The following is an 11,350-nucleotide window of genomic DNA, read 5'->3' as shown; positions in this document are numbered from 1 at the left end:
TTTAAATGCCACAACACGTTGAGCGGCACTCAGCTGTACCGGAAAGACGTCACGAGTGTTTGAATGTTTCAGTGCTGCCATCTGTGACGAAAGAGGACGAAATTGTACGAGACTAGCCGAATTGGTCAGTTGCGGTCGCCATTTTGTCGGGCAGTCATCGGGTACGTCGTGTTTCTTTCGGGTTGCTGTACTTTTTGGAACAAGCACCGCCGAAAAATTTGGGGTCCGGCACGTTCGTTCGCTCCCCCAAATGGCTTGTTTGAACACCCTTAAGCAGGAGATTAAAACTCTTGAGTCCGTCTTCCCTAAGAGCCATGAGAGATTTCAGATAATGTCTGCGAGTGTGGACGAACTCAGCTGCAGGTTCGTCGGTAAAAATGGGAAGAAATACGAAATACACGCCAATATTACAGTAAGTGTACCAAGCATGGATGCGATTTGAGACAGTAAATCGATTCGGAACAATCGACAGTATTTTCATTTTTATATGGATAGCGTGTTAAGTTTCGTCGCTGTCTACGACCGATCGGACAAAGAAACAATAACAGTCGTGTTGTTATTTGAGGCTTTTGACAAGAGCCATGCTCGGGAGCACGTATACCGTGTCTATCGTGTACGCATTGTCCTCTCCATAGTTTCTTATTGTTCTGTACGTTTTGTTGTAGTTACGATCGATCCTTTCTCACCTCAATCAGCTAGTTTCCGTGGAGATTTTCAGACGAATTAATATTGCGCTAGAGGTCAATGTATGTCACAAATAGAGGGTAAGCCCCTCGTAATGGTATCTGTTCTCTCTGTCCATTTTTGTGTTTGAAATTTGCAACAAACAAGTTCGTTTAGAATCGGTGCCATTTAGACAGTTATATCACGATTACCAAACTACTTACTAATTTTGTGTACGCCAGATAATATTTATAGATAAATTAGATAACAATGAGCATATCCATGTATGTACGTCCCTCTTACCATCGTTGCCATCATCGTTCGCTTTTTTGTTATGAAATTACTTTCAATTTTCATTTGACTACTCCGAAATTATAATAGTTAACATATTAATGCTAAAAGTAAATAATTGTTTATTCTTATAGCTGTTTATGTTGTTTAGAGTTGAGTTCATTAATTTGTAGCGATTAATTTTAGATTCGGATCCATGCAGAAAGTTTATTATCAGCGTGTGTAAACAATAAGTCGCGTATAATCGCGTGCGTTTAAAAAAAATTTAAGCGCTATGTTTCTTTTGTTATGGAGCTCCGAATGCAATTCGAAATTTACAATAGTTGTCTTTTCTTTCATTAAAGGTCGATTGTGAATAAAATTATTTAGCGTTTTAACAATTCGAGCGTATTCAAAACTATCTTTTCATCTTGCGTGTATCAAAACAAATGTTGGACTTAAAAATTTGCTTCAAATAGATATTAGTGAAACGCATTATTGTTCTCGTTTTATCTATTCGTTTGTTACAAAATTGACAATTTTTGTTCATTTGTTTCATTGAGAAAATATGGTCTGGTATTGCTAATTAATAATATGTGATTTCTGTTACGCACATGCATGGACGTGCACCGACGCTGAGCTAACTGCAATTGCCGATAAATCCATATTTAAATATCCTGTATACGACCGTGATAAACATTCGCCGTGTATTATAGTTGATTTTTAATGTAATCTTTTATTTCACGAATTATCGTCGAACACAACTATTTTACAATTTAAGAATTTTCATGTCCATTATCTTTTTTACTACAGTTTTTTTTTTAGAATCTTAAAATATTTTCTACTTTATGAGTCAGCTTTAAACACCCAATTAGGTAACTAATTTTTATCAGTAATTTTTATATGCATAACAATTGGTAAACATATTTTTTAATTTGTTAGAAGATTTTATTATTGTACACATACTTTAAAGTGGTAGTAGTTCATTTTATATTTAGACAATTTTCTGTCTTAGTTGAAATAACAAATGAACTATGTTGAGGGAAATTATAGCATTTTCTGAATAAAGTAGTTAATTGCAATATTGAGAACTATCAAGTTTATCGAAATATGTTATATAAATATTCATTATTGTTATTCAATATTATGTAAAGTAATATATCATTACATATATTACATATTATAAAAATTAAATTATGATTATTGCGGTTTTGCTTTATAAAGTGATTATATGAACTCTAATGAATGTCATAGGAAACCTATCCTTCTACACCACCAGTTTGGTTTGCGGAATCAGAGGAAACAAGTGTTACAAATGCGGTACAAATTTTAAGTACTACTACAGGCCGTGACAACCATGTCATTAATCAAGTTGGGATTCTCTTGAAAGAATTATGTAGACTGCACTCATTACCCGAACCACCCGATGTTGAACGGTTAAGGACAGCTTTGGATCCATTACGTTTAGGAGGATCGAACGAAGCAGCGGCACAAAGGATGGAAGCTGAGGATGTAGAAGATATTGATGATGATGAAGAAAGCGACGCGGAGGAAGACCTACATTTAGATATGGACGAAGGGGATGCCAATGCAAAGAGTAAGGTAAATAAAGTAACATTAAATAAAACAATTGTTTTGATATGTAGATTATACTTGTATTGTTTTATACTGATACAAATTGAATTTTTAAGGGTGAAGAAATAGAATTGGAACATCTTGCAACGTTAGAAAGGTTGAGACAAAATCAAAGACAAGATTACTTAAAAGGATCTGTCTGTGGCAGTGTGCAAGCCACAGACAGACTTATGAAAGAATTGCGCGACATTTATCGGAGTGACAGTTTCAAAAAAGGTAGTCACATGTTTTTCATTCTATGGTTGTATTAAGACAGCTTAATAATCATATTATAAAAGGAAAATGCAGATTTATTGACATATTCAAGTATTTACTTAAATTTGTTGTAGGAATGTACAGCATAGAATTAGTAAATGACAGTTTGTATGAATGGAATGTCAGGCTGATGTGTGTTGATCCTGATTCACCTTTACACAGCGATCTCATACTTCTAAAAGAAAAGGAAGGCAAAGACAGTATTCTTCTTAACATGCTTTTTAAGGTATGTCATTAACTTGCAAGTGTTTTTATTGTATGAATTTTGTATAAATCAAAATTATTGATTCTAGTTGTGTTTTAGATAATAAGTAATACATCATCACTTTTAAGAATCTGTTTATTATATCTTGATGTTTTAATTACGTATGATATCAATGTAGTTTGGTAAATACTTTAGAAATTTTGTTAATTCGCATGATATTGATATTTAGGTTATTGATTTTGTAAAATTAAGAAAAAATTCTTTATTCTTGTGATTGCAGGAAACTTACCCATTCGAACCCCCATTTGTCAGAGTTGTGCATCCCATGATCTCTGGTGGTTACGTCCTTATAGGAGGTGCAATTTGCATGGAACTCTTAACGAAACAAGGTTGGAGTTCAGCCTATACAGTGGAAGCAGTCATCATGCAGATTTCAGCAACACTAGTGAAGGGAAAAGCACGCATACAATTTCAAGGACCAGGTAGTGCTAGCAAAGTGTGTGGTCAGGGTCAATATAGTCTAGCCCGTGCACAACAGTCATTCAAGTCTCTTGTACAAATACATGAAAAAAATGGTAAGACGGTCATTTTATTTCTCATTTCATCATGTATGTTAAATTTTTGCAATACGAAGAATATCTGATGAGAAGATGATGAGTTTAATGTCTAGGGTTATTTAGACGATGAATTTTTCATTATCGTTATTATATAATATGTTTTTTAATGCGCGTTTCTTTAACAATATTGACTTAAATAATTTGGGAAGGATAATTTTAGAAACATATGCTGCTTCTTTTTTTCCTTTCCTTTTTTTTTTAATATAACGTCGATATTTATACGTTATATTACTATTTGCATTCCTAACTCGAGGTTTAACGATGCAATCCTATAAGATTCTGTTATGTTAGTAAGTCTTTGTATCACATGGCTCTTAATCTTTTACTTTTGACGTATGTTTTTCCATCTCTTTCTGAAATACTTGTTTCTGAAATATCTATATACATGGTATTATGTTGTTATATATTCCTATAGGTTGGTTTACCCCTCCAAAAGAGGATGGCTAATGAACATGAATCACGAAGAAAGAAAAGTTTGACGCGTGCTTATGGCTGAGACTTTAATTCGGTGTGTGCCCAACAAATAATTGTTACGATAATGATTTGATACACAAAACACAACATTAACTAGGTAATTTAAGATACTGAATTAATCTAATGCATAATTCCATTTATAGCTGAAAAGGCTGCCGCGCAAACAGTGAAGTGTTTGATTATGTATGCATAGATTTTTCAGTAATTAGTGATTAAATCGCCAATCGCATTTGTGAATGTGAGATGTAATCATTTTTATCTGGAATTGATTCTTACGTTTGGAATTACTAAGGATCATAATTATTCCAAATAACATTAATCTTAGTTCTTTTTTCGTGAGTACACATGTTGTACGTACGTACGAAACAGTGTAAACATTCTCTGTGAAAATGCGTTTGCGCAATCCGTGCTTCCTTTCTTTCAACAGAGGGAACACGACGATTATCAACTTAGATAGTTATATTGACAATTTTTCTAAGTGTTTTTTTATCATTGTGAGCTTTCATTCGTTCCATTCTATCTTATTATATCTTAATTTTTTCATCGTGCAATTCATAAGTAAGTTTGTTTGGACATATACATTTGTTAAAAGTAGACAGTAAACGAATCTGATATGAGAATAGCGATGTTTCTGGGGGTAAAGCGAATTTTGCTATTACCTTTTGTATTTACTCGATGCTTTCATTCATTGATCAACATGATTCGATAATGTGAACGAGCACACAACTAAATCATCACAGTTCTAGAGTATTTCGAGATAGTATATGATTTTAAGAAAATTAACATCACATACAATGAGGCTTTAGAGGTTATAGTATTACTTGTAATTCTACGTATTATGCAAAAGATGAAAATTCACGAATGATTCAATTTGACAGACTAATGAAATTATATATTTTCTTTTATCAAGTAGAAACTTTTTACATTTTTATTTTGTTAGATATTAAAATAATAAACGTATATATTTCTAATGCTTTACGTTGTCTGCTTTCTAATTATTCATATTTAATCTTTAACTAATCTTTATTTGAGGTTGCATTCTGCAAAATATTTTATAATTTACGTTTTAATTGTCAAACATTCTTATAAATAAAGAAATCGTATAGCAATACTAGGTAGTATGTATTTCCTTAACATAATTGACTACTATATAGTTAAGGGTTGTATAGATGTACAGATACACGTTCGTGTGTTAATTTCTCGAAACTAATGTTCTTCGAAGTCCATATTATTTTTTCTTGAATCTAAAACTAAAAGTATGCAAAACAATGTAGGATTCATCATTTGGTTGTGTGCTTCGTTTGTCAAGCTACTTTTGTTATATCGTTTACAAAGCGGTTGATGTGTGCTTGAGATTGATATGAAGGTTTGGTCTGTATGTTGGGCGTACGCTCAAGCGAATTTTTAGTGGTATTCTATATACATATATATACACATAAATATATATCGTGACAATTTATTTGCAATTGAAGCTCTATTTACACGACGTATCGAACGTGAAATTACGCGAGTAATTGTCGAAATTTCTTTGTGCCACAGTAGAGTTTACACTGGCCAGTTAAAGGAAACGATAAGGCATAACAAGCGAACACGCGTACATTAAAGGCACCATTAGGATCGCGAAAAACGAATTACCGCTTCTTAAGAAAAAAAAAAAAATTATATACACATGTATTATTGCACATGTATTTGAAATTTACGAGACTATGCTATCCTCGTGCGTTTTTCTTCGTGAAAACATTTTCTTCTAACTGAACGGATATCGTTCCCTTGTCTATAAAAGAAACAAACAATTATGGACTTCCGGTTCTTTTTTCACGATGACTTCATCCCTAGTTAACGATAGTAGTCGATAAAAATTATTATCCTTGTATGGCAAAGACCGATGGCCAAACTATTGCGTATACGTTTATTAACAAGCGAATTTCTACATTTTTAAAAACGATTGCTTTTCATATACTCGATATATCTTGATTCCACTCCCAGAACGTCTATGCGAAATGTTTCGTACATACATACATACGTACATGAAACGCGACGTACATTTTACAAGGATACATACACATACAGACACACATGCACGCACGCACGCATGCACGCACGCACGCACATGAGCGCGCGCGCAAACACATACACACACACACACACACTCTACACACGTCATATTATACAGAGATATACATTTACATGCGTGCATATTATGCATTCATAACACATGCTCCGATTCGTGTATATAAATATACATATTCCGTTCCTTGTGTTTCATCTTCGTACGTTGTACATATGCAAATTTGTATCAATTAGTCGACGATCACTGCGCTATTGTATCTATAAATTGGAAAAAAAAAATATATGGATTCGATAGGTACGTGAATTTCAACGAATAATATAATATTTTCATCGTGTAATTTAAATAATTGTAACTAATTTTTTTGAATGTTCGACACACCGAATTGCACGGGAAAATATAATACGTATCTCAGTTTATGTCTGTGAGGTTGTTCAACAAACAACGGTACGAAGATGAAGCGGTACATATGTTATTGGCAATAACGCATGTACGATGCATCCGTAAATATAATTATTGGAATAATCGAGCGAAGTAGCATGGGTCAATAGTTTCTTTTTCGTGGTGTAATTAAAGGAAAAAGAAGAAAAAAGTAAAGCAAAAAGAAAATAAGAAATCGTTTGTGAAATTCGTGCGAGCAGTTTCGTAATAAAATCTAGATTCTTAAGTATAGGTGTACAATCGATGAGCTCATTGTCAGTGGGTATCAATGATTTGTACAGCCGCACCTGACTGACACTGAGTGATGGTTGTTTTGACGTCGTTAACCGTTATGTTCTTTGTCAAAAGAAGAAAAAAAAAACAAAAAAGAAGAAAAATAACTTTTCATTTCTTTCGCGTTTGTTAAGTTTTTCTTTCCTTTTAAGAATTTGCGGAGCGTATATTGTAAGCAGCCACGTGGCCTGTATATTTTTGCTACAAATATCGTTGGTAGTACCCGTTTTTAAAAATTAAACGTTCTTACGTTTCTTCTTATTATTATAAAAGTAATTACTATTATCTCTCTCTTTTTTCTTTCATATAACTCATTCGAAGTTCTTAGAGAAACTAAAAGAGCTGATGAAATATTGACGTAATAAGATCGATTAAAAGCGAATTATATTTAATGGTTTATATGAATTATCCGTAAATCCATGCTCATTTTTCTTAGCTGTTAAACGAGACGAACTCCTTCGCAGATGCAGAAGTAATGAGAATTTTTGTAAAAAGAAAAAAGCACACGAAGCGTGTATTTTTTATTTGATCGTTACTAATATTCGATGAAATACACGAATACAAATTCGAATATGCACGAATTTGCAAATCGAAGTCCTGGCTCTTTTGTTATTTGTTACAATTTATTAAAAAGATATCTTACCAGAGTAAGTTTACCAACGATGGAAATGGATGGAAAAAGATATCAAGCAAAATTTCTCCTTACTTTTGCATCGAAATTATAATATAATTTACAAAAAGGAAATATACTGTGTTTCTTTGATCAAAGTAGATCGAATTTCCCTTTGGTTGTAATTACAAAGAAAACGGCGAAGAATAGCGCGTTGAAACAAAAGCGTAGTAAGTAAAAGTAAATGATTTTTTACGGATTCGCTTCTTAAATAACGAGAGTAGTTTGTATATTTGCGATATGCTTGAACGAAACTTTGAATTTTTCACGATGATTTTACAATGAACTGTCGATTTGAAGACTGGTTTAAAAAAGAAATGAAAACACTTCTTGCGTTCCTTTTTCCACTCTTAAGATTTGTGCGTTATCACGACGTTCTGTTCTCTAATTGCTATGGGCGAGTAACCGAACGCTAAACGATCGGCCTGTATCGTAATGAAAGCTCTATTTTTTATGTATTTGATTTCGTGTAAAATATAGGACGATACTGGTGTTTCCGGTTAAACAGATCGGAAGAAAGATTTGCGAATATAAATGTGCCTAGTTTTCGAATGTATTTGTGGCAAAAATAGTGAATTTGTTATTAGAGGGTCTCAAGTTCTCCCTTGCTTTCCCGACACCGTGCTTTTCTAAAAAGTTTTCTAAAAAGTAGCTTTTCTTAATCCATTAAAGGCCAACATTCCATTTGCAATTTATTTGCGGTCGGTTTACTTGTATTTGAATTCTGTCTTTTAACATTATGATTATAAAAAGGATTTGTAAGCATTTATGTAATATTTTTTTGCTCGCTATTTCTTTTTCCATTTAGATCCTACAACTTTATAAAATTCAAATTTAATTATTCGTGGCGCTATAAGGAATTTTGCATTGAACACCGGCGTTGCCAATATGCGTAGTGTTCCGATATATATTTAGCCTGACAAAGGACAAATCAACGTTGCAAGTTACTTTCTCCAATCTTGCACATTGTTTCACTGCCCGGTTCTTGATGGTTTAATTCTTTTACTCGTCTTTTTTCCCCATTAGGGACGGGGAGCAGACTATCATTTTCAGCCAAATTTCTGTCTAGCCAAACAGTGTCTTTTTACAAAAACCGACAAAGATAGGATACGTAGAATAAACGAAGAAAAAAGACAAAGAACAATCATTACACACGACTTTCCCTATCCACTGTATCTGCCTATTCAATTAATGAGTTAATCGATGAATAAAACAAAGTGAAATCGGCTCGCTATCTACGATCTTAAGGTGGTCTTACGCGTCTTAGGAACAAAAGAAAAGTAAAGATTAGCCGTCACGTAATGTATATCTCGTTAAGCGAATATTTCGATATTTCTAGCATAAACGAAGATTATACTTTGTCTCTTTCTCTCTCCTCCTCCTACTCCATACACATGCACACCTACACATAGAGCTACAAGACACAGAAAATAAAGAATTTCGATAATAAAGGCAAAAAAAGATGGTTCTTTCGATGCCAGTTAATTTTCTTCATTCCCCCTTTATTTCTTCAACGATGAGATAATACGTATAATAATAATAACAAATACGATTCTTTTATACGATCTATCGTAAATTCTGCTTTTGTAATTTTATTTTATCAATAGCACTTTTTAGCAAAAGATACACGGAGGAAATTTTCTTTATTGATCTTTGCTGTAATTCCTTCGATAACGTTTTGTCGAAAAAGATATATTTATGACTTTTGACAATTCCAATTGTATTTCGATCGATAACGCTCGATATCGCAAAGCAGCGTAGATAATATTCATATTTAAACGCGTAAATGTCCTGGATGTGTCGTAACGAATCGAGCGAACGAAAACAGTTGCAAATTTACCACGAACAATGGAACAACCACTCGATTAATCAACGCGCGAGTACAATGTCGTAATAATTGGGAGCCTTGGAGGGACCGCGGAGGGCTTCCGCTGTCCTTCCGGATGACGCGATGCTCGCAGGACATGGAATACCTGCAGAAAATCGGAAGAGAGGCGACGAACACACGTCACCACTGCGGTGAGGGCAAGGACACGGCCCAGCACACGTTGCGATTTTGTCCAGCGTGGGAGGCCCCGCGTCGTATTCTACTAGCTAGCGATTGGCGACGGATTAGACCCCTCGTCAGTTGCGAAAGCGATGCTGAGGGGGCAACAAGAGTTGCTCGCAGTCCGTTTATATCGCGAAGACGTAATGCTCGTAAAGGAACGAACAGAGCGGGAGAGCGTGAGAGCGTCTTACCCTTGCAGGGTTCCTCGCAAGGACGACCCTGCGCTACCCAAGGAATGCTTCCTCGGACAGGAGAAAACGCAGGAGTGCTGCGGCAGTAATTCGAAAGAGGTGCCGGGGCATCTCAGCCGAGCATCAGGCGGTCCACCGTGGGGTTTTAGTCGGTAAAGTCTGACACTGTTACGTTTTGTTTGGCTCGTTTTGGTTGTGTTGTCGTTAATTTTTGAATTCAGATTAAATTGTAGCGTTGTCCGTTGTTTAATGCGATTGGCAATTGAACTCTGCTACGCGCCTGCTACGCGCAGGAGTACTGGCACGGGAGAGAATTAAAGTTGGTGAAAATAAATGTTCGCTTAATCCTATTATATTATTAGACAAATATTCTTCACAAAAAAAAATGTTTATTCGTATTCTAATTGGATATTGACAGAATTGTCGTTGAAATTTCGAATACTCGAAGTTACAATCGTTCGTAATACGTTTTCCCTCTCATAAATTAATTTGATAGATTTTCAAATTTTACAAATAATTTACAAATTGACAAATACAAACACGTCGATTAATAAGACTAACAAGAACTGGAAACTAATGAAACAAAAAAACTAAAAGCTAAAGAACTAAAGGACTGAAGAACTTAAGAACTGAGAGCAAAAACTAAGAGCTAAAGGAACTAAAAGCTGAAAAGCTAAGGAACGAAAGAATCGAAAGGCAAAGGAATTGAGAAATTAAGAGCTAAAGGAATTGAGAATTAATCGCTATGAACAAGGAAATTACTTGCTAAGAATTGGAGAACTGATCGCCAAGAACCAAGGAATTAATCACCAAGAATTGACGAACTAATCACACAAAACCGAGGAATTAACTACTCCGAACTAAGGAATTATTTCTTCTTTCTTCTATGTCGCTACGCTTATTTATATTTAGGTCTTCCGTGGAGGGATCGTCGTGTGACGGGTTATTGGGCTCGAATTTGCTTTCTATACAAATTGTTAAAATTTATTTAAATTTCAAATTGGAACGCTCACTCGCGCTTTTGGTAGTTTTAGTCTACGTTACGGCGCGTGTGCAGCGCGGGACGTGACAACACTATCCCGCCGCTTGCCAGAAGAGCGAGGGGTGTCGATGAGGATTTCCCCACGTATAAAATGAAAGAACATTGTCGTAACGGAGCTACTAAGCGACGAAGAAATTTTGCAGAGTTATTTCATTCATCGCTGGATGAGAATAATTATGCTAAAAAGCATAAAAATATTTCCGCATGATCATTTGATTATCGATCATTCTAAGAGAATTATACTTTCGTTATTTTTAAAAGTATCGATTCAAGCATCTTTTTGCATTACGGAAATGAAACGAAGAAGCTTTGTAAATTTTTATTTGTTTATGCGAAAGTTGTCCCAAAAGAATGTACGCGTTGTGACCAACGATAAGGTCACTTGAAACTTTAACGTTGGAACTTGGAATCTTCTAAACTGTAGGTGAATAGAATACAAATTTGGGAAATCATGTCAAAACATCCGCTGTTTCTACTTTCCTCGAGTTTCTTTTAT

General features: G+C 34.6%; 1 protein-coding gene across 1 annotated transcript; it reads left to right on the top strand.

Annotated features, from left to right (window-relative positions):
• The first annotated feature begins 122 nt into the window (after nucleotides 1-122).
• On the top strand, nucleotides 123-8,920 carry LOC117161450 (ubiquitin-conjugating enzyme E2 Q2). Its single transcript, XM_033343003.2, has 6 exons — nucleotides 123-412; nucleotides 2,188-2,535; nucleotides 2,625-2,784; nucleotides 2,898-3,049; nucleotides 3,309-3,603; nucleotides 4,061-8,920. The coding sequence occupies exons 1-6, from the start codon at nucleotides 251-253 to the stop codon at nucleotides 4,090-4,092; spliced, it is 1,149 nt and encodes a 382-aa protein (XP_033198894.1). The 5' UTR covers nucleotides 123-250; the 3' UTR covers nucleotides 4,093-8,920.
• Nucleotides 8,921-11,350: the final 2,430 nt, after the last annotated feature.

Source organism: Bombus vancouverensis, chromosome 4, assembly GCF_051014615.1.
Source record: "Bombus vancouverensis nearcticus chromosome 4, iyBomVanc1_principal, whole genome shotgun sequence".
Lineage (NCBI taxonomy): Eukaryota > Metazoa > Arthropoda > Insecta > Hymenoptera > Apidae > Bombus > Bombus vancouverensis.
Note: the sequence above shows the minus strand (reverse complement) of the source record. Positions and strands in the feature narration are given on the sequence as shown.